Raw genomic sequence first — 24,832 nt, forward strand, 5'->3', positions numbered from 1 at the left:
AATCCCCTAAACATAATAATAGAAAGCCTTCAATGTGGACAGCAAACCCAGTTTCAAGCAAAGATACCAAATAATTTATTCCAAATGGCCAGAGTGAATGGGCAGCGAAGAAAAAATTGTGAACAAGTCTCCTCACTCCTCAAACAAACCACGCAAACATTGGGCGACAGCCAACAGGGTCTTATTAGGTATTCTCTTCTGAAGCAAGTCAAAGAATACAAGTCAAAAGGGTCAGAATTAGAATCAAGAGTCAGATAGGGGAAAAAGAACTTACAAGAGAATTCCTGATCTAAGCTCCATGCCCTTTTATCACTCCCTAAATGCACATGAAATGACGTGAGCAAATTGGTCAACAAAGCCAACTCATTAATCTCTCTCTCTTCAAGATTTCTCCCAAGATGCAAGTCCCAAGAATGCCCATCCTCTACCAAAAGAAGAAATGAAAAAATTGGGGTATCATGAAGATCTGATAATCGAAAGAGATGAGGATATGCAAAAGCCAGATGCATATCCCCCACCCAAAGGTCCTTGGTTCAGGGAACTACTGCCCATCTTTCTAGGAAACTACCAAAACCCGCCCTCAGTCTGAATCCATTACATCCCTAAAGAAACCTATCATAAGCCTCTCCAAAACCTGCTTCTACACTCACAAAAACACTAACATTAATGACTTTTACCATGACTAAAAAAGTTACGCTTTTACATAGCAAAGCCTCTTCAAATAAAATTTTCAGTTTTACATAGCAAAACCTCTTCAAATAAAATTCAGTTGAATAACTATGTACAGCTATACAAACCATAATAGGCAAAAGGTACTAAACAAAGTTCATTTGAGCAAATCAGCCACTCATACGCGACACTACTATATGAAGAAAATTGAGAAGGCGGTCATTTAAATCACAATAAACCATCAATCAACGTTGAAAACTAATAAACAGATGCAACAAGCAAGCATACCTAAGGTAGTAATGGCAAACAGCTTCAGCTTCATCTAAACTGTAGCGAGGAAAATTGATACGAGCATCAATAGGAACATCAGGCAAATCTTTACGTAGCTTCCCAACAGCAGTTGAATGAGAAAAGGCACCCACCATCATGTCATTGTGCATCATAGATCTAAAAGCATTCACCTGTCAGAAATGTATAAAAATTATTATTAAGAAAAGCTCCTTATTACAGTTCTAGAGTATTTATGTAATGAATAAAATGAAACAATGCAAACATCTAGTGCCAAAGCACTACCCTGTATAAATGACAAGCACAAGAAATAAAATAAGTAAAACCATATTCAGGAAGGCCCAGCTACAATAAAGTCACACTTCAAGTATCAAATGCAAACTATCACTTTTTCAGACTGCAGGGAGGGGGTGATTTCTAGATCAACTTGTCCACCACTCAATCCACCCCATGTCCCACAAGCATGTCAATCAAATGACATCCAGCATTAATTGACCCCAAAAAAAATCACATACAAAGTACTTCAGGAAAACATCAAATTATCAACTCAACCACCCAATTTCTTTTTATTGAGGGACCCAGCACTAATTGCTCAAAGAAGACAACCAATATCCTAAACACAACAGGTAGAAAGTTAGGCATATTGAGAAATGGCATCAGGTCCATCAATAAATAAGAAAATAATTTTAAAGCTGAAAAATAAAATAAAGTGGTAGAATGCATGTTCTTCCAAATTTGACAATGGTTGAATTCTAACAAAATATTTTGCCTATAGCTATGCATAAAAAAAATATAACAGGAAATAGGTAATCTACAAAAACTTCCATTTGCTTCTTTCTGGTTGTGTCCTCTGAACATTCAGAATAACTTGCACATGACACTTTAAGCAATTATTAAGATTAGCATTAAATGTGTCCTAACAAATAATAGCACATATACAAAGAAAACACATTGTTGGTACACAAAAAAACGGAATGGAATCAAATTAATTGCTTTACTTTTACATGTTTCTCATACAACTATTTATTCCACCCACTCTTTTTTTTTCGTTTTTAGATAACAAAAAATCCACTAAGGAAAAATAATTACAGAGTAAGGAGGATAAGACATCCTCCAAAAGTAGGAGGAAAAGGGGGGGGGGGGGTGCCTACATGAAAGCTGCCTTCCAATCCCTTTGAATATCAAACAGAGAAAGCCCCCAAAAGCCCCAAAAGAATGTCTCGAAAATGAAGCCGGAAAAAAATAAATAAATAACTTTCTCCCAAAGAAAATTCAAAGAAGTCGTTTTCTAACTCTAGCATCCCTTTTGGGCCAAAGTACTCATAATGTAGCATATAATGCAATCCCAAAAAGTCCTTCTATCCTTTTTCAAGACCCCAAAAACTCACCAATTCAAAATCAAGAAAACAAGAAAACAAATTGTTCCACATATACCTCATCATTCTGCAATAAAGGAAAAGATGACCATTAGGTGTTTTCCACGTGACACATCACACACATCTGCTCTGAGTGCCTTATGAAGCCTCCTAATCTAAAAAAAATCATTTGCATCAGTGTTTTAAAAGGCTCAATCGAGGCTCGCCTCAAGGCAATGCATGCCTAAAACGCCTTGAGGCTCCATCTAAAATACCAAATTCCAAAAAGGCTAACGCATGCATGCTGAGGCTTATGCATTTTGACAACAGGCATGTCTTTTGCACTTTTTTAGTTGAGGCTTACACATTTTGGGTGTGTTTCTCAAGTTAGAATTGGTTAGAAAATTTTAACTACATGTTTGTATAAAAGGAAAATCATAATGAGTTGATTTCTAAAACTCTTGAACCTCAACCTTTCCAAAATAACCAAGAGTTGTATCTTAGATCATGAAATAGTTTGAAATTTATAATAGTATAGTTATCTCTTGTCATGATTTATGCCATGTATTCAAGTTAGCAATTTTTGAATGACCAAGTAGTTTGCAAAGTATATCTAATTTTTCTTATTTACATTATATTTGTGATTTTGTTAATTTTTTAGCCGACCCCACCTAGTGGGACTTGAGGCTTGGCTTTATTGTTTCGATTTTCTTAATTTTTCCTTTCTTTTAAATATATATAATTTATTTAACATATTTTTATCTTAAAAACAAATTCTCAAAAGGCTTACGCGGCTTACACCCCAACGCCTTAAGGCTTACACCTCGCCTCTTAAAGGTTAAAAAGCCTTGCCTAACACCTTCACTTTTTAAAACACTGATTTGTATTAACCTTGTTGAGAACAAGAATCCAAATGAAAGCCCAGATCTTAAAAAGCTAAGTTCAAATGGAAAGAGCTAGGATTTGGCAAATTTGAGAGGTGAGTGAAAAATGACTTTAAAGAGAAAGACCCTGAAAGCATCCCAATTCAAAGCCTAGCGCCCCCCCTTCTACGAAGGAAAACAAGAATCTAGTACACCCAATATGCAAGTGAACTCACCAACCTCTCTTCATTGAGACTCCAACAAATGGAAATACTAGAAAAAGAGTTCCCCCCCCGGCCAGGGAAATATAGAGAGCTAAGATTGGTGCATTATTGTCACGAACCAAACTTGTTCAGGGCATTATGCTTGCCATGTGACCGCTTATATTGTGTGCATGGGATGGGGCAACGATCATGTAAATAGTAGCATATGTTCCATTCATTAAGTGTGTCAATGCCTTTGTGTATGACTCCTCGATCAGTTTTATGTTTTATAGTGTCCTAGAATAGCAGAGAAAGTTCTTTCGGGAAGGGTGAGTATTCATCAATCAGTGTAAAACTCACTAGCATTTGTAAATGTGTTTATCCTACTTGCCTCCCTCACTAAACACACATTGCCTATAGAGGTGTAATGAATTGTGTTGCTTTATAGTTTACCGCATGATTCTCACTTGCTTACATGATTGCTTACTGCTTCCACTTGCGAATATATTATTGGGGTAAATTGCAGTATACATTTGGTCGACTAGCTAAGCAAAAGTACGTTAACTAATGCCACACAACCCTTCACAAGGTGTGAAGTGTTTGGCCTATGACAATTATAAATGGAAGAAAGTGTAAACAAACACAAAATCAACATCTCCAACAATGCCTTACCCACCCAAATATCCTCCCAAAAATGGATTTTATCACCATTTCTTTCTTTAATACAAATGAAAGGAAAGAAAATGGCTAGAAAAACTTATATGGGCTCGGGCAGGTAACGTGGCGACTCCCCTGGTATCCCACCCATTCCAAAGAATTTCGTACTTGCTCTTAATAACTAGACACCATAAGGAGTAGACTCTAAAGGGAACCTCCAAAGCCTTTTTCCAATTAAAGAGATGTTCTTAGGAACTAGATTTCCAAACCTCGGTCTCCCCTCAAATTTTGTTCTCCTAACAACCTCCCAACTAACAAGGTGATCCCTCTTATCCTCTCCAAACCCAAACCACAAGAAGCTCCAAATTCCTGATCACCCTATAGGGACTTTAAAAAGAGGGAAAAAAATAAAGAAAAATGAGAATATTAGAGAGGAAAGCACTAATCAGGGTAATCCCTACCCTCAATCAAAGATAAGCCTTCTTCTACCCATTTAGTCTCTTCCCTACTCTTAATCATAGGATCCTAAAAGCATATGAAGATTACCCCCTAAAGACCAAGAAATGATAAAGGCTAAATGGAAGTGTCACATTCTACTAGAGATCTAAAACCCTCCAACTCCATACTACTCAAAAGTGATACCTGTTAAAACCACTCTGGAAAATTTAACTTCAGCATCAAAATCTTCTCAAAAATGCTTGACAAAGGACCTTTCAAGTGCTTAACAAAGTAAGGACCTTATGAAATTCATCTACACTATTCTCCCAAAAAAAATAGTGTGGTCCGCAAACTAAAGATAAGGCACCTCCACCTCCTCCTTCACCAAAAGACCCCTAATCACCCTTAGATCCTAAGTGCGAAGAACTAGCCAACTCAAACCGTCCGCCACCAATCTATATATATAAAAGCAAAACAAGGGGCTTCGTATGGCCTCCAAAACCCCAATCCTAATTTCTTGTGATTTTGAATTAAAAAAATAAATCAAATTAAAAGAGCCAATCAAAAAAAATTTGTACAATTAAATAAATAAATAAATCATATAATTACTATAGTGACCAATAACAGCTTGCATGCAGAGCCAATTCAACTTCCCAAAAAATTAAAGACAGCCAGCTTCTCCAAAATAAATAAAATTAAATTAAAAAGCCAATCAAGAATTTTTATAGTTAAATAAATTAATAATGTAATTGTTATAGTGGCCAATAATAGCTCGCATGTGGCACCCGTTCACGTTCCCAAAAAATTGAAGACACCCAGCATCACCAAAATTAGTTGATCTGTCAAAGCTGCACATATATAGTTACAAATGTCCCTCCCTCACCATCCCTCCCACTTTCTCTCTCTCCTAAGAAGCTAGCAATGCTTCATATTTTTAAAAAAGAAGAAGAAGAAGAATGCAGAATATTTGTTAATATCCTTTTTTAAGGAGACGATGAGCATGATATACGTACAGGTTTTCTACATGTTATGGTGATCCTGATACTCTACATTCTTGCCACATTGACATCCACCATGAATATCATTTACGATAGCAGTGCTCTGGTCATCAATGACAAGCACAAATTCTTGATCTCCAGCTCCATCACAGCACTCTCATGGTCCTCTCTCTCTCTCTCTCTCTCTCTCTCTCATTTTGTTCTATCACAAGCATGCATGGGGCAGCCACGCAGCTATACTTACTCCTCCACCCCCTCCCCTCTCTCACTCTAAAACTCCATTTCGCGCGCAGCTCTCTCTCACATTACGTTCCATCGTCCATGTAAAGCATGGGGCAGCCTGCGCTTACTCCCCAACCCTGTCCCCTCACTCACTCTAAAAAGAAATATATTTTATTTTATGTGAAGCATTGAAAGTGCATGGAATCATGGGGCTTGGTGCTATCTTCTGAGGTTGGTGTAGTCATGAAGCTCAAGCTCTGTTGCGTTCAAGGGCCACCCTCTTGAGCTATTCCTTACGTGATGGAGAGACCGTTGATAGGAAGAATGTGCTGTGTGTTTATGAATGCATAAAAGGGGCTGTGTAATCTGTTTCTATGAGAGAACTGTCTACATGATGTGTTAGTGAAAATGCTCAAGTTAATACATTACATGAGGGGCTGCATGTATGGGAGTTAATATGCAAGAGAAGGAATATGTAATATGTTTTTGTGAAAGGACTCTACACAGGATGTGTTTGTGAAAATGCTCAGGTGAATATCCGTTGCAAAAGGGCCATATCTTTGGGAGTTAATATGTTATATTTAAAATAAAATTCCAAATTCATAATGCAATTTATTAACAAATTTCCAAATTCATAATTTATTAATAAATTAAAACTAAGTTAATGATTTCTTAAGGCCCTATTTGGAATAAATTTTTTTGGTGTTCGGTTACCAAGGAAAGCAAGAAAGAAAATAAAGAATACACCAAATCAATGAACAAAAAATAGATTTTACACAATAATAACATTTGATCTTTCTTAATTCTTATCATATTAAAATAAATTTTCATTTTTAATAATATTTAGTACAGACATAAAATACAAAATGAAAATTAAATTTTCTTAATTTTCCTTCATTTTCTTTCTTTAAAATAAAATCCTTGATTCAAATAGACCATATATTCTTTTTCAATTTGAATTTAAAATCAATTTAATATTTCTTTTTAAAATTTTAGCAATATAGTGAACTATTAATTTTTAATATTAATCAACTCTCAAATTTATTTTATATATATATGTTAATTGTATCTAAGTTAATAGCTATAAAATAATTCCAAATGAAATTGAATTATTCTTTTTTTTTTTTGCTAAAAGAACTAATTCCTTAAACCCATCCTTATTATGTAAGAATGAATATGTTATTAATTCTAAGAAATGCTTCCAAGTGCAATGAAATTAGTTTCTTTTTTATCAATTTAAGTTGAATGGATCCCATATTTATGGGTTTTTTTATTTTTTTCTAACTTAATTTTTGCAGAAATTGATGAAAATAAGGGGTGGGGGGAAGAATGAATGGATGGTTTATACCATTTTGAAATGTGGGATTTTTTTATTAGAATATTTTGTAGTTTTGTTTATTCCAATACTAGATTGAGAGTTATCATTTACATAACTTTAAACTAAAAATTATTATTGACATATTATTTTGTGATACATGTTCACCATTTGAATCTTGTGATCAAGGCATGGAACTATCGACAGAGTTATAATAAATTTACATATCACATTTGCAGGTTAAATGAAATTTGAATTGTTCAACATATTAGGGGAGATGTTGCATTTTAGCACACTTTAAAATTTTTAATTTTCTATAACAACTTTGATGTCAACTAGAAAAACTACCCGCACTTCGCAACGGGATAATATAAAAGAAAAAAAAAATAAAATACATACGAAATAAGTTAAAAAATAAATCTAAATATTAAGATCAATCAAAATTGCAATAATATATAATTATAGCATGGAGCTTGAACGTAAATGCAATCTTACTAGTAGTAAAGGTGTATAGGAAAAGCATATCTAGAATAGACAATTTCATTAAACAGCACCTTTAGAACACATATAGAACAGAAAATATTAAGTATGATTTTTTTGTGTGTTTTTAGTGCGACTAATTGTTAATTAAATCATGATAAAAACAAATCAACCTAACTTCCTTGGTCAAAGGAGAACTTGGAAAATAAAAAAATTGCAATAATATATCATTTTAGCATGGAACTAAATCTAACCACACAACATAGAGTGTTAGTGTTAGATATATGTATTAAAAAACGGAAGAAAAAGGATAAAATAAACCAGTGTAGGAGAACTAGATGGTGGAACCTAAAAGGAGAAAATATAATAAAATTTAAAGATAAAATGATCAAAGATGGGGATTGGACCTTAGAGGATGGGATAGATTCAAATACTCTTTGGAATAGATTAGCTAGCTCTATTAAAAAGATAGCAAAAGAGATTTTAGGCGAATCAAGGGGAAGATTCTCAAATAGCAAAGAAAGTTGGTGGTGGGATAAAGATGTACAAAAAATCATAAAGACAAAAAGAATTTGGTATAAAACGTGGCAAAAATGTAGAAACAGCGATAACTTTGAAAAATATAAGGAGGCAAGAAAAGATGCAAAAAGGGCCGTTAGTGAAGCTAAATATAGATCATTTAATAGTTTGTATGATAGATTAGGTACAAAAGAAGGGGAAAGAGATATATTTAAACTTGCTAAAGCTAGAGAAAGGAAGAACAAGGACTTAGGAAATGTAAAATGTATAAAAAGTGAGGATGATATTGTCTTGGTTAAGGACGAAGATATTAAAGAAAGATGACAAAGTTACTTTAATAAGTTGTTTAACGAAAACCAAATAAAAGGCTTAAATTTAGAATTGTCAAATGAGGAAAAGACTAAAAATATAAGATTTATTCGAAAAATTAGAGTTAACGAAGTTAAGTTTGCACTAAAAAAGATGAAAAATGGGAAAGCTATGGGACCAGATAACATCCCAATTGAAGTTTGGAAATGCTTGGGTGATAACGGAATTATATGGTTAACTAATTTATTTAATACAAATGTAAAAACTAAGAAAATGCCAAATGAATGGAGGAAAAGCACTTTAATACCTATATATAAAAATAAAGGAGATATTCAAAATTGTAATAACTATCGTGGAATTAAACTTATGAGTCATACCATGAAACTATGGGGAAGAGTAGTTGAACAAAGATTAAGGTTGGAAACGAAGATCTCAGAAAATCAATTTGGTTTTATGCCTGGGAGATCTACCACAGAAGCTATTTATCTTTTAAGAAGATTAATGGAAAAGTTTAGGGAAAAAAAGAGGGACTTACATATGATATTTATTGACCTTGAGAAAGCATATGATAGGATACCTAGGGAAGTTCTATGGTGGGTTTTAGAAAAAAAAGGTGTATGTTGTAGGTATACTGATGTCATTAAGGATATGTACGATGGAGTAATGACTAGTGTAAAGACTATAGATGGAGAAACTAGAGAATTTCCAATTACCATAGGTGTACATCAAGGATCTGCTTTGAGTCCTTATCTTTTTGTTTTAGTGATGGACCAATTGACTAAGAGTATTCAAAAAGAGGTTCCATGGTGTATGTTGTTTGCAGATGATATTGTATTAATTGACGAAACTAGGGATGGAGTAAAGGCTGAGTTAGAATTATGAAGAGAAGCTTTAGAATCTAGAGGCTTTAAGATAAGTAGAAATAAAACAGAATATATGAAATGTAATTTTAGTAATGTTAGGAGGAATATTAGAGACAAAGTTAAACTTGATGATGAAGAAATAAATAGTACTTGTAGATTCCGATACCTTGGATCTATTATGCAAGCTGCAGGAGAAATTGAAGATGATGTAATGCATAGAGTTAAAGCAGGTTGGGTAAAATGGAGAAGTTCTTCAAGTGTTCTATGTGATCGTAGAATACCCTTAAAATTGAAAGGGAAGTTTTATAGAACAGCTATAAGACCAGCTATGCTATATGGATCAGAATGTTGGGCGACGAAAAAACATAATATCCAAAAAGTAAAAGTTGCCGAGATGAGGATGCTTAGATGGATGAGTGGTATAACATTGAAAGATAAATTAAGGAATGAACATATTCGTGGTAAGTTAGGTGTAGCTCCTATAGAAGATAAGATAAGGGAAGGACGACTCAGATGGTATGGACACTTGCAACGTAGGCCTTATAATGCACCTGTGAGGAAGAGTGACTTAGTTACTGTGGGGGGTAGTAGAAGGGGTAGGGGTAGACCTAAAATAACTTGGGAGGAGATAGTGAGTAAGGATTTAATATCTTTGAATCTATCAAAAGAAATGGTCCATGATCGCATAAATTGGAGGAAAAGGATTCATATAGCCGACCCCACTTAGTGGGACTAAGGCTTGGTTTTGTTGTTGTCGTTGTTGTAGCATGGAACTAAATATTACTTTGAAATGCATAGAATACAAACAATATTTAAGTATAACTTTTTTGTATGTTTTTAGTGCAATTAATTGCTAATTAAATCACTTAAAAAATATATCAACTTAGCTTCCTTGATCAGCCGACAATTTTAACAATAGGACGGAATTATTTAAAGAAGTAATCAAATATGTTTAATCAAAGGAAAAAAATTTTACCATCAATTGCCGAATATGATTCCTAAAGGGAAGCCAGCAGTAGGGAGAAGAAGATGGGTCTTAATACAAATGATATTTAGGTATAACTTGTTTTTAGTGAGATTAATTGTCATATATATATATATATATATATATATATATATATATCTCTGTGTGTGTGTATTTCGATAATTAGTTTTGACAATAATATCATAATTTAACACATTATTTTATATTATTTGTTCAACATAATTGACAAATATTGATAAATTCATACGAATAATATAATATGTATGCAGTACATAAAACTTTCAAAAATATTATGGACATATATATATATATATAATAAATTTATTTGTGGCGAATCAATTTAAATTTAAAATTAAGTGATAAAAATAAAATACAAATATAAATCATAAGAATATTGAATGAAGATTTAAAATGCAAAATTTGAGTAAAATTTAAATATTTTATTTTGTAAAATACGGAAAGTTGAACACTTATTAAATTACATGTGTTTATGTATTTATATATAAATATATATTTATATATAATTGTAATTTTTTTAATATTCGAACTTTTTGGCGGAAGGTAAGTGAGAAAACAATCACTTATTCTATTTTTAATGTATATAATATATGTAAACAAAAATGTAATACGATATATATATATATATTTTATAATAATATTAATTAAAATTAATTATATAATTTTAGTAGAGAGAGATTGTATTGTACTATATATATTATATTGAATATTTTAAAAATATTTCCAATCATTTATGCTAATATTAATGTATATATGTATGTAAACAAAAATGTAACACGATATATATATACTTTTATATTTTCGAACAATATAAATTAAAAATAATTATATACTTTTAGTACATGTAAATATAAACAAATAACGAAGAAAGTAGAAACTAATGAATTAATTTTATAATATAAGTATTGAAAAAGAAAGTAATGGAAAGTTGTTAAGTTGGGATTGTTTTTCAAAAAATTATTTAGTGAAATTCATTAATGTTGGAATGTTTAAATTTTGTCTAATAAAAAGAGGAAATATTCCTAAAATTAATTATTTTTAAAACTAATGAAATTAATAGAGAGAGAGGAATTTAGCAGGACCCGTGTGGGACCAAAGAAAAAGGAAATAGTTTAAAAAATAAATTAAAAACTATTTTAAAATTAGTGGTGCCCACGTGGGACCCATGCTGAGAGATAAAGGAGGGAAAAAGATATAAGAAGGGTGAAAAATTGTGGTGTAAAAGACAGCTGCAAAAAAAACAAAAAAAAAACCCCAGCGCCACATGTTAGCACTGGGTTGAAACTCCAAATTCAGAAATCATATATATATAGATTAGCATATTAATCTTAATTTATATTATAGACATAATTATAAACATCCCCCCTGCGTCGCACAGGTCTCTACTAGTGTAAACAAAAAGTAGATAATGGATACCCTTGTCTTGACCCCTAGAAACCCTAAACCAATCCCTAGGCTGACCATTAACAATCACCAACATATTAGCAGAGCTAAGGCACCTTCTTATCCAATTATGCCACAAAAGCTCAAAACCTTTTTTTCACATCACCTTATCAAGGAAATCCCAATTAACCATGTCATAGGCTTATAATAGTACCAACTCCACAACTTCAACATAAAAAGGCACATGCACAGAGAGCGCACAGAAAATGTGCCACTAAATAATAACTATTCACCGTCTCATTATATGTGTCAACCTAACAAACTCAACCCCACCAGAGACCATAGACTGCACCATTGATTGATCTAGCACACTTTGATTAAGCATTATATTTAGCCTGAAAAATACATTGAATAAACCAGCTGCAGAACACAAGAAAACTAACCGTTGCAACTTCTCTGGCATGTGTTGATCGGCAAGAACGAAGAGTAACAGGTTCCTCATACCCACTGAACGTAAACCAGCTATTATACTGGATACAAGTAATAACAAATAAAAGCACACATATTAGCAGGTCAGAAATAGTTCGAGATAGAACTTTAAAAATGTATATTGTGCATAATAATAAACATCATAAATGCTGAAACAGGATCTCACTTGATCAATTGCAATAAGCACAGGGATATCTTTCACAAGGGATAACTCCTTCCTCAAACGAACCACCACGCCAACAGCAGCATGTGTGTAAGTTAGTCCTGTCTGAACTAGATCATATAGTGTTGAACCTTCAGGCATTGCCACAGAATCAGCCTCCTTTTTCAATCCAACACCAGCACCCTCTCCCAGGGGAATGGGTTCAAAAATTTGGCATGGTAATTGCTGTATGCGGGACTCATTCGCTTTCATAAAATCCTGGAGAAGACGAATTCCATCATAAAAGTGCAAATGCATAAAAAGAAAATTTTAATTAGTCTAAAAATAGTGCTTAGATGGATGAGTAGTATAACATTGAAAGATAAATTAAGAAATGAACATATTAGTAGTAAGTTAGGTGTAACTCCTATAGAAGATAAGATAAGGGAGGGACAACTTAGATGGTATGGACACTTGCAATGTAGGTCACATAGTGTGCCAGTGAGGAAGAGTGAGTAGTTACTGTGGGGGGCAATAGAAGGGGTAGGGGTAGACCTAAAATAACTTGGAAGGAGATAGTGAGTAAGGATTTAATATCCCTGAATCTGTCAAAAGAAATGGTCCATGATCGCATATATTGGCGGAAAAGGATTCATATAGCTGACCCCGCCTAGTGGGACTTAAGGCTTGGTTTTGTTGTTGTTGTTCTAAAAATAGTCCTTTTCCAAATGAGGCATATCGGAATGTAACATATAGAACCATCTGCTTGAAAGGAACAGCTAAACCTAATCGACTGAAAAATAATAAAAGTTCTGGACAGACGACATATTGTCACTGAAACCAGGGTGGGGATTGGGGGGTGGGGGGGGGGGGGGGGAGGCCGGGGGGGGGGCGCACAGAGGGAGGGGAAAATGAAACCCCGTTTGGCAGCACTTATTAAAACTATCACTTAAAATGAGTTTGCAAAAAAGTGGAGTTTGGCATGTTCCCAAATAAGTGCTTTAAGTGCTGAAAAGTTGGCAATTTTTTAAGTGAATTTTGAGAATCTATCTTGCATTGCTTATTGGGCATTTAAAAGTGCCACTATAGAGAGGCAGTGGCAGTCTTAAAGTTTCAAAAATTTACATGCCCTCTCTCTTCTCCCTCCCTCACCCTCTCTTTGGGAGTCTCCCATGCACAGGAACGACTCTGTCTCTCTCTCTAGCATGTGCATCACCAGATTCACCAACACTCTCCTATGCCCATGCCGCACAGACTCTGCTGGAAACTGCCTCCATTGTAACGCTATGGTCTCTAAGGCCAGCAAGGAACAGGGCATTGCTGTTGTTGATGACGCTGTTTTTGCTGTTCATGAGTGAGACACCCTGGGGGTCCACCTTGTAAGGTCCGAGCTGAGTTGGCACAAAGAAAAGTGATGGACAGCAGGAAGATGATGCTGGCGCATCAGGCATAGGGAACTAAAGAAGAAAGGTATGGGTATTTTGGGTTGGGAATGTATTGAAATAACAGAGAGGATATCTTTAGTTGGAGATGCAGAAAAGAGTGGATGCGTGTTAACATATATATTGTTTGAAGAATCTGAAATGAGGAGCATAACTGATAGAGCTTGTTTGCTAACCTTTAAAGGAAAGAAAAAACATTGAGATTTTGGATGGTGTGTTCTGTTAAAGACAGAAACTTAACCCAACATTATGATGATGATGATGAAGTGCTGTTTAAGTTGAGCAAATTATTTTTAAAAAAATAAATAAATCAACAATGCTGGTAGGAACTAGCTAAACAGAAATTAATAATAAGATTATTGTTAATTGAAAATAATAATCATATTTTATTTAATATAAAATTTGAAAGATGTTAATAAAAATGTTAATTAACATAATTGTTAAATAAAAATTTTAATTAGAAAATTTGTAAAAAGAATTAGTCAGAAAATATAAATTAAATTGTTATATAATAATATTGTTATCATAATTTAATAATCATAATTTATTTGCTACATATTATATGTTAATTCTGAATTAAAATATTATAAAAGGATACATAGAGGATATGGATATGGAGACAAAAATGAGTCTGGGGAGATGATCTAAGACTTTGCTATGTCATATGATTTTAGTATAATGAATACTTGCTTTAAGAAGAGAGAAAAACACTTAATAACCTTTAAAAGTGGACAAAATAGAAGTCAAATAGATTTTTTTTTAACTAGGAGGGTAGATCGTGTATCATGCAAGGATTGTAAAGTTATTCTAGGTGAAAGTCTAACCACACAACATAGAGTCTTAGTGTTAGATATATGCATTAAAAAATGGAAGAAAAAGGATAAAATAAACCAGTGTAGGAGAACTAGATGGTGGAACCTAAAAGGAGAAACTATAATAAAATTTAAAGATAAAATGATCAAAGATGGGGATTGTACCTTAGAGGATGGGATAGATTCAAATACTCTTTGGAATAGATTAGCTAGCTCTATTAAAAAGATAGCAAAAGAGATTTTAGGCGAATCAAGGGGAAGATTCTCAAATAGCAAAGAAAGTTGGTGGTGGGATAAAGATGTACAAAAAATCATAAAGACAAAAAGAATTTGGTATAAAACGTGGCAAAAATGTAGAAACTAACTTTGAAAAATATAAGGAGGCAAGAAAAGATGCAAAAAGGGCCGTTAGTGAAGCTAAACATAGATCATTTAATAGTTTGTATGATAGATTAGGTACAAAAGAAGGGGAAAGAGATATATTTAAACTTGCTAAAGCTAGAGAAAGGAAGAACAAGGACTTAGGAAATGTAAAATGTATAAAAAGTGAGGATGATATTGCCTTGGTTAAGGACGAAGATATTAAAGAAAGATAGCGAAGTTACTTTAGTAAGTTGTTTAACGAAAACCAAATAGAAGGCTTAAATTTAGAATTGTCAAATGAGGAAAAGACTAAAAATATAAGATTTATTCGAAAAATTAGAGTTAACGAAGTTAAGTTTGCACTAAAAAAGATGAAAAATGGGAAAGCTATGGGACCAGATAACATCCCAATTGAAGTTTGGAAATGCTTGGGTGATAACGGAATTATATGGTTAACTAATTTATTTAATACAATTGTAAAAACTAAGAAAATGCCAGATGAATGTAGGAAAAGTACTTTAATACCTATATACAAAAATAAAGGAGATATTCAAAATTGTAATAACTATCGTGGAATTAAACTTATGAGTCATACGATGAAACTATGGGAAAGAGTAGTTGAACAAAGATTAAGGTTAGAAACGAAGATCTCAGAAAATCAATTTGGTTTTATGCCTGGGAGATCTACCACAGAAGCTATTTATCTTTTAAGAAGATTAATAGAAAAGTTTAGGGAAAAGAAGACGGACTTGCATATGATATTTATTGACCTTGAGAAAGCATATGATAGGATACCTAGGGAAGTTCTATGGTGGGTTTTAGAAAAAAAAGGGTGTATGTTGTAGGTATACCGATGTCATTAAGGATATATACGATAAAGTAATGACTAGTGTAAAGACTATAGATGGAGAAACTAGAGAATTTCCAATTACCATAGGTGTACATCAAGGATCTTCTTTGAGTCCTTATCTTTTTACTTTAGTGATGGACCAATTGACTAAGAGTATTCAAAAGCAGGTTCCATGGTGTATGTTGTTTGCAGATGATATTGTATTAATTGACGAAACTAGGGATGGAGTAGAGGCTGAGTTAGAATTATGGAGAAAAGCTTTGGAATCTAGAGGCTTTAAGATAAGTAGAAATAAAACAGAATATATGAAATGTAATTTTAGTAATGATAGGAGGAATATTGGAGACAAAGTTAAACTTGATGATGAAGAAATAAATAGCACTTGTAGATTTCGATACCTTGGATCTATTATGCAAGCTGAAGGAGAAATTAAAGATGATGTAATGCATAGAGTTAAAGCAGGTTGGGTAAAATGGAGAAATTCTTCAAGTGTTCTATGTGATCGTAGAATACCCTTAGAATTGAAAGGGAAGTTTTATAGGACAGCTATAAGACCAGCTATACTATATGGATCAGAATGTTGGGCGACGAAGAAACATAATATCCAAAAAGTAAAAGTTGCCGAGATGAGGATGCTTAGATGGATGAGTGGTATAACATTGAAAGATAAATTAAGGAATGAACATATTCGTGGTAAGTTAGGTGAAGCTCCTATAGAAGATAAGATAAGGGAAGGACGACTCAGATGGTATGGACACTTGCAACGTAGGCCTTATAGTGCACCTGTGAGGAAGAGTGACTTAGTTACTGTGAGGGGCAGTAGAAGGGGTAGGGGTAGACCTAAAATAACTTGGGAGGAGATAGTGAGTAAAGATTTAATATCTTTGAATCTATCAAAAGGAATGGTCCATGATCGCATAAATTGGCAGAAAATGATTCATATAGCCGACCCCACTTAGTGGGACTAAGGCTTGGTTTTGTTGTTGTTGTGGTTGTAGATTCATACGACACTTATAATAAAAGTGAATATCTTAAACAATACTTATTCAATCAATACTTATAGTTAGCACTTTTTTCAGACATAACCAAACAATACTTATGACCTCCCCAGTTCAGCACTTGGCTGTAAGACATTAAAGTATGACATCATTAGAACCAAAAGGGAGATATAGTGATGCAATTCACCATAGCTTTTGTAAATAAAATAGATATGCCAAAAAACATTTTTTTCTGGGGTATAAACACAGATTATATTGATATTAGAATCTCTTAGTTCTTTCCCCCCCTTCTCTTCAAAGCTTTTCAAAGCCAAAGAAAGTCAGAATAAAATATAAAGCCATTGTTAATTTCACAACACCCTGATAATATAAGTAAATAAGAATAGGCAATGAACTGATGACCTCAAGCACTCAACGTTCAACCATGATTTTTCCACAAAATTTCAGCAAATTACAGATCAATTAAAAATAAATGAAGAGGAAAATGCACTGACTGTATTACTTTATTCTCCTTTAACTAAAAACAAATGTGGAGATGAGCTGTTTAAGACAATAACGCTTCATTGTATCATACATATGTAAACTATTCGAAGTCTTGCCTGGAGAATTTCTGCGGCCTGAACAGGAGTATCCCAAAGACCAGTCTGGGGATTTTTAGAGAAAAATCCTCCATGAGTCCATTTTTTACCATTTGGGGCATAAAAGACCAGCCAACCTTCATTGCGGGCCCAGTGAACAAGCATTGCAAGTGCAATACTTTTCCCACAGCTAACTGGACCATCCAAAACAATCTGCTTCCGAACTTTTGGACCTGGTAAACAAAACATGGAGTGTTTTTTTTTTTTTGGGATAAGATAAATGGAGAAAATGAAACATCCCAACAAATAAGTTTTCCCAAAAGCAATGCCATCCATGTAGCAGTCTTGAATATATGTTTTTTTTTTTTTTTGATAAACAAAGAATTGTATTAAAAGAGAGTAGAATACATAAGAAAATTAGAAAGAGAAATGGGAAGAAAAAAGAAAAGACAGGGAGAAAAAGAAATTCTTCCTTTAAATCAATTAAATCTAGTTACAAAGAATAAAACCTAAACAGAGAACTAAACTCAATGTAACAGGGCCTACCAATCCCACTGCAAGTCTTCCAAAGAAATATGATGAAAAAAACCATTTGCTGACAACACCCAGAGCAACGCAAGATATAACACTGTACTCCAAAGAAAATTGTTTTAGTAGTAGTCAACCTTTGAATGTTCTAGTGTTCCTTTCCAACAAAACACACCAAAAAATAGCCATAATGGCGCGGTGCCATAGAGCTTTATAAGTTCACAATCCCTCCCTTCATGTTTTTCCCTCAGTTAAATATGACACTTTGTCTTGACTCATGACGCCGAATGCCAGAATTATAATAAGTGGCGAACCACATTGAAGTCAGTCAAGGCACTTGCCCTCACTGGATTTTTCAGAAAAATTCAAGGTTCGATAGTGCTGTAGCTATCATTCTTCCAAAAAATAAAAACTATATATGAACATAAATGTTTATTGATTTATTTATTCTCCTATGCCCCCATTGCACTTCGTGAAAAATTGAGTTCTCTATAACTTGTTCAATTTCCCCACTAAAAATATATTTATCCCTAAATGAAGGCAAAGTATTGGGCAATTAAATACATAATCCCAATTTTTTCCTTACAAACCAATTGCATGCATTCCTCGGAGTTTTTATTTTATTTTTTAAATGTTGAGTGTTCATGCATATAACTCTGCCTGAGTGTTTCCTGGACATCCTCTGCAAGCAATGTGCTGCACTTTCACAACCTAGGTCTCGTGAAAAATGGCAAGCTGGACTAGAAAGCGACGCATCATGTCAGCACCCGAGTATAGTGTCTAATACATCTAACATGTGACAATTTAGCATCATTTGACATGGGCAGGTAAAAGGAGCTACTTTAGGAGACTGGGATTAAATTAGCAGCTTGGAACATAAAAGCATATAAAAAGCATGGAGTAATTGACACAATGATTAAAAGAAAAAGAATAGCATAAATTTGATTTTTGTAAACTGAGTAGGGGGGGGGGGGAAGTTAAAGAAGGATTTAAACTTTGACATGAAAAGAAAAACATAAGAATGAGGTAGGCACTAATGTAGACAAAGACATAAAAGATGGTGTTATAGATGTTAAAAGAGTAAGAGATAAAATCATAAAAACTAAGGTGGTCTTCGGATAAAAAATGATAAATATCATTAGTGCATATGTTGCTCAGAGGAAAACATTAAAAGGGCAATCTGAGGAAGTTATAGATAGTATTATACAAGTAATATTGGGGAATGAGCAAATATTCATAGAAGAATATCTGAATGACCAGATAGGAGAGATAAATAAAGGTTATGAATGACAGTTGGAAGGCATAGAAGAGGAAATAAAAAACAACTCCGATGATATGAGTTTGCTATGTCATATGATCCTTTCACAATGAATGTATGCTCTAAGAAGAGAAAATAACATTTAATAACTGTTACGAGCAGACAAAATAAAAGTCAAACTGATTTTCCCTTAACTAGGAGTCTAGATCATTTATCACATAAGGATTATAAATTTTTTGGTATGAAAGTTTAAATACGCATTCCACTATAAATTAAACTTCTTTTTGCATCAAAAAAGTTTAACTACACAACATAGAGTACTACTGTTAGTATGTGCACTAAAAATATAAGAGGAAGGATAATAGAGATCAATGTGACTAAAGGAGAAAAAAAATACATAATAAAAATGAAAAATAAAGATAAAATGAGAAAAGAACATGACTAGACAATAGGGGACACACATACTCTTTGGAATAGGATGGCTAGAGAGAGCCAAAAAGGTCTTAAGATGAATCTAGATCAAAATGCATGATAAGTAAAGAAAGTTGGTAGCGGAATCAAAATGTTTAAAAAGCAAAGACAAAAAAAAATGTGGCTTAAGACATATAATAACATTGAAATATAGAATTTTCTGAAATCTATGAGATGCAATAAAGGATTGGGAAAAAAATTGTAAATGAAGCTAGACTTAAGCATACAATAATTTATATACTAAAGAAAGCACTAAAGAAAGGGGAAAAAAAATTAAATTTGCTAGAGCTGGAGAGAGAAAGAGTATAGACCTAAGTAACATCAAATGTATTAAAAAAATAAGGATGATAGTGTTTTAGTTAAAAGAAGAAGCTATACGAAGAACATAATATCAAATGTATAATAAATAAATAAAAAAGGACGATAGTATTATAGTTAAACAAAGAAGCTATAAAAAGAAAGATGGTGAACTCATTTTTATATGCTATTAATGAAAATCAAGGAGAAGACATCAATTTAGAATTAACAATCAAGGAAACAATTGAAATTTTAAGATTTATCCATAGTATTAGAGTCAATGAAATTAAGTTTAGAGAACATCTTGAGTGAGTACAACTACTTGATATTCACGATGAAATTTCGAAATGTTGAAGGCATAACAGAGTAATATAATTAGCTTGCTTATTAAAAAAAATTAATAAGGACTAAGAAAATACCAAATGGAGGAAAAGAACATCAACACCTATATAACTAGGATATATTCAAATTTGTAATACCAATCATGAAATTAAACCTAGCCATATTCTGAAACTTAAAATAAAAGGGTCATTGACCAAAGATTAAGGATAAAACAAGGATTAGAAACTGATTTTTGGTTTTATATCCAAGAGATCAACCATAAAAGCAATATATCCGTAAGAAAATTAATTGAAAAGTTTAGGAAAAGAAGAAGAAGTAACTGGTTTTTATTGATCTAGAGGAAGTCTATGATAGGTACCTAGGGAATTTCTATGGTGGGTTCTAGGGAAAAAAAAAGTAGGCAGTAATGTATATAGATTTCATTAAGATATGACAATGAGATAATGGCTAGTGTTATGTCTACACATGCTGAGTCGAATTTCCAATCACAATACATGTATGCATCAAGGGTCAGCTTTGAATTCTTATATTTTTACTTCAGCTATGAATAAATTTACTAGAGATATCCAAAATACAGACGAACTCAATGACATATCCAAAATGAGATTTCATAGTGTACGTTGTGTGTAGTTAATACTAACTCTTGATTGATGAAAATTGTGGAATAGAACTTAAGTTGGAAATGGTAAAATGCTTTAAAATCAATAGGTTTTATGATAAGTAGAAGTGAGACCCAAGTCACCCACGTGAAATGGAAGCTGAAAGAGAAATTGAAGGCATAGTACAAAGCAAGTTGGGAAAAATGGACAAGCGTCTCAGGCGTGTTGTCTGCATGGTTATCAAAATCCCAATCCGGATCGTGCAATTCCACAATCCTACGATCCATAAGTAGAATATTAATAAAGTAGGATCCTAGTAGGATCTTACCTGGATCGTTAGGATCTTAGGATCTCGATCCTACTTGCAATCCTACCGATCCTACTTCTGCAATGAAATAATATTTTTTCCTATTTAGAATTTTAAAGAAAAAGACCAATATATTTTTATTGGCCCAAACACTTTACTTTTGCATAGACACAAAATTTGGTCTAGTTGGCTCAAATGCATCAAAATTATAGCAACATAACGAGAATGTTCTAGGATTTGTTCAATCCAAGTTGAGAGCAGCTGAGTGTCTCTTGAAAGCTCCCTTTCCTTCAAAATTGAAAGCTCTCTTAGAGCTTAGAGTTCTTGATAGACAGATCCTAGGTTGTCTATCAATAGACTTGGGCTGTTCCTTCTTCCAGCAACAATAGAGGTCAGCTGAGAGTTTCAACAAATAGTGAGTTTCATAATCAGGCTAAGAGCTTAAAGTTGCAAGCCTGTAGCAGTTATGCTTTATCTTTGCAGTTCTTTTTACTTTCTTCCTCTCTTTTTTTTCTTTTTTCCCTCTTATCATCGACAAGCTAGAGACCTATCTTTTTTTCCCAAAGCATAGAGCATATAGCTTTCTTTTTCCTCTTCTTTTCATTTCCACTAACAAAAATTTCTTCCTCTTCCTTCTTTTTTTCCTTCATCTCCTTCTTCTTCTTCTCTTATGATCTGATGACAAAACCACATAAATTGAGAAATTTATATCAGTCCATTGAACTAAGATTAGCAATTTCTTCTTCTTTCTTCTCTTCATTCTTTTTTCTTTTCTTTTTAATTATAATTATTAAATAAATAAGCCAGCAATAGTCTTCCCTTTGCATAGCAATTTGCAATTCAGGCCATTTAGATTTTATTTTTTTTAGGTTCAAACTTGTTGAAGGAAAAAACTGCTACGTGCTAGCTAGCAAGCTAGCTGCATTCCTGAAATTAGTTTTAATTTCTTGAACTTATTACCAAGTATTAAGGACTATTTTATTGAGAATTGTCACAAATTGCCAAATATATAAAATTTAAATTATTTTACATTGCAAGTAGAATCTTACAATCCACGATCCAATCCTGCGGACCCTCCTAGGTCCTATGTAGGATCCTAATTCTAACAACCTTGGTTGTGCGATTGTAGAATAACATTAAAATTGAAAGGAGAGTTCCATACGATGGGCTATAAAACCAACTATGCTGCATTAGAATATTAGGTGACAAAAAAAATATTCTATCCATAAAGTAAAGGTTACAAAAATGAAAATGTTAGAAAATGGATGAGTAGCATACCTTTACAAACAAATTAAGGAATGAATAGGTCTTACTTTTTTCTTTATGGGAAGATAGAGAATTCATAAAAAGGAATCAAGGGGGTGTCACCCATGCACAAAACAGTGTCAAGGTAGGTGTAACACCATTAACAGACAAGAGAAGGATGATTAAAATGGTGAGTTAGTTGTTCTTAGTGATAATAAGAGGAGCAGGCACATAGTAAATAAGAATTTGGAAGCATTCTAACTTTCTAATATATTGTGCTGAAATTTGGAGAATGACAAAAAAGGATTTATGAAGTCTACCTTGTCAGTGAAACTTACTGCCTACATTTTTATTGTTTCGTGCATATACTTTGCCTCCCACTATAGAAAATTGTTCAATTCACCACCATTGTAGTGAAGGAATCAGTTCATAATGCGTATGTTTGTTTGAAGAAGGAATAATAATCATAAAAATACGGAAAACTCCACTAATTCTAATAAATCATGGATTCCGCATCACTACCAAATATTTCTTGTGATTAGTTTCCTGGTGATGAATAGAAAACTCTAAAAATAACAATAATAATAAATAAATCCCTGACAACAAGTTCAATCCTCAATATTTGATGCGTTATCTTCACAGATTTATCATTTGAATTCAATAAAATGAGCAAAGCACACACACCTTTGCCATCAGATGACCACAATGGCGGATCAACAATCCGCCTAAAATTATCACGAAGATCCAAAAAGCTATGCCGAATAAGCAAAGCATTTCGCCTTGAGTCCTCAAACTCCTTCATCATACCTGTCGGCACTCCCTCCAGCAATACTGCTTCCAAATCTTCCATACTAAAAACCCCAAATAAATCACGAATTTAACATATAAATTACTGGAAAAACATATATATTACTAAACACACACACACCTGAATTTCATGTAAGTGCAGACGTCCTTTCTGGTGAGCTGAGAAATGGAACCGGCGGAGGTGAAGAGGGGACGGCCGTTGGGACCCACGTCAAGGGACTTGTTCTTTTCGTCCTCAGCGAGGCGGCGAGCTCGGTCGTCCTCATCAAATACTTCGGCCTCAGCCACGGCAGCGGTTGCAAATTCGTCTGCCTTGGCATCGTACTTGGTCTTAGCCTTCTTCGCCTTAGACACACTGGGCTTAGTGGGTTTTTTCGAGGAATAGTTTGCGTGCGAGAGCTTCAAAGAATATGAAGAAGAAGCAGCAACTGTAGTTGCAGAAATTAGAGCGTTGGGTAAGTTCAGGGAGTCTCTCTGCAACGTCGTTGCAGTGGAAGCGGCCGCTCTGATGAGGCGCCGCAACATTTCTTGAATCTATAAGCTATAATAGAAGTTGTTCGATGTTGAAGGGTTTTTTTGGCTGAAAGCACGGAATCGATCCTGAAGTCTGAAATGGAAAGTGAATTTACATGTATTGAGAAAATTGTGAATTTTTACACAAAACAAACAGAATTGAACAAAAATTTTCAATGTGTTCGAAACTAATATCAATAAAATTTTGGCAGCACAGACCTCTGTTATTCCATCTCCTTCCTGCTCGAAGATGATACAATGAAGTTTTTGTGGCAAGCAAGGCAACTGATTATGCCGTGGCAGAACCACAGATTGTCTCAAGAGCCTAGGGCTTCTCCGGGAGGAGGCGGCGACGGGTAAGTGGCGTCGTAGGCCGCAGCGGCGGGTTTGGAGGAGTGGGGAGTGACACTTTTTTGCAGAGAGGGAAACGAACAGGAGACGGTCCACTGGGAAGGTCGTAAGACTTTGTTAACGCCTTCATTTTTATTTTTATTTTTAGATTTTTGAGAATATCATAAACTTCAAGGTTGTTGAGTGATGAATAATTTTCTTAATTCGCATTTAGAAGACGATAATTCAATCCCATATTTAAATAGAAATGGCACCAGGAATCCAAACTTCTGCAAATTATTTTGAGATTTTTCTTATTTATTTTGTAACCTTTGTTGTTATTTTTTCATAAATTTTGAGTAAATTTGTTCGTAACTTCCTATATAAAAAATAAATGATAACTTTTCAAGTTTTGTTTGAAACTTATAAAATATTAGTGAAATAAAAAATATAAAAGGATGAGCTTTTCATATTCAATTATCAAAATAAAAATAAAAAATAGAATAAAATTTAAAAATTTTTTTATTTTACAAATCAATAATATTTTATTTTTAAAATTTCTTAAATTATATTTTTTCATTTTTAATTTATTTGATGTGGAAACATATGAAATGGAAAATAAATTTTCTTTTTATATCTATTTTTTCTTTTCTCAAATAAAAAATTTGGTCCAAACAAATAGTGAAAATACTTTTTGTGTTAGGCATAAATTACGAGCATCGTAATCCATTTGATTACGTCAGAAAATAAAACAAATTGAAGGCAGCTTCAAAAAATGTTCACTAAATTCAATGTGTCCAAAATAGAAAAAAAAAAGTACAACGAGCATATATACTTTCATGTAAGGCGCATTGAGTATCGATATATTAGAAAATTACACATTATGCCGATTAAAA

The 24,832-nt window shown here is 33.4% G+C and overlaps 1 protein-coding gene across 1 annotated transcript in view; it reads right to left on the reverse strand.

The window, feature by feature from the left end:
* Nucleotides 1-24,090, reverse strand: part of LOC131147779 (uncharacterized) — a 39,161-nt gene extending 15,071 nt beyond the window's left edge. The window contains exons 1-7 of the mRNA XM_058097341.1: nucleotides 23,826-24,090; nucleotides 23,215-23,700; nucleotides 22,971-23,137; nucleotides 17,261-17,472; nucleotides 12,221-12,475; nucleotides 12,009-12,095; nucleotides 958-1,130 (exon numbers count right to left, since the gene is read on the reverse strand). Of these exons, the coding sequence (XP_057953324.1) occupies nucleotides 958-1,130; nucleotides 12,009-12,095; nucleotides 12,221-12,475; nucleotides 17,261-17,472; nucleotides 22,971-23,137; nucleotides 23,215-23,618 (1,298 nt within the window). The 5' untranslated portion in view covers nucleotides 23,619-23,700; nucleotides 23,826-24,090. The remainder of the gene's footprint in view (nucleotides 1-957; nucleotides 1,131-12,008; nucleotides 12,096-12,220; nucleotides 12,476-17,260; nucleotides 17,473-22,970; nucleotides 23,138-23,214; nucleotides 23,701-23,825) is intronic.
* Nucleotides 24,091-24,832: the final 742 nt, after the last annotated feature.

Source organism: Malania oleifera, chromosome 2, assembly GCF_029873635.1.
Source record: "Malania oleifera isolate guangnan ecotype guangnan chromosome 2, ASM2987363v1, whole genome shotgun sequence".
Classification (NCBI taxonomy): domain Eukaryota; kingdom Viridiplantae; phylum Streptophyta; class Magnoliopsida; order Santalales; family Ximeniaceae; genus Malania; species Malania oleifera.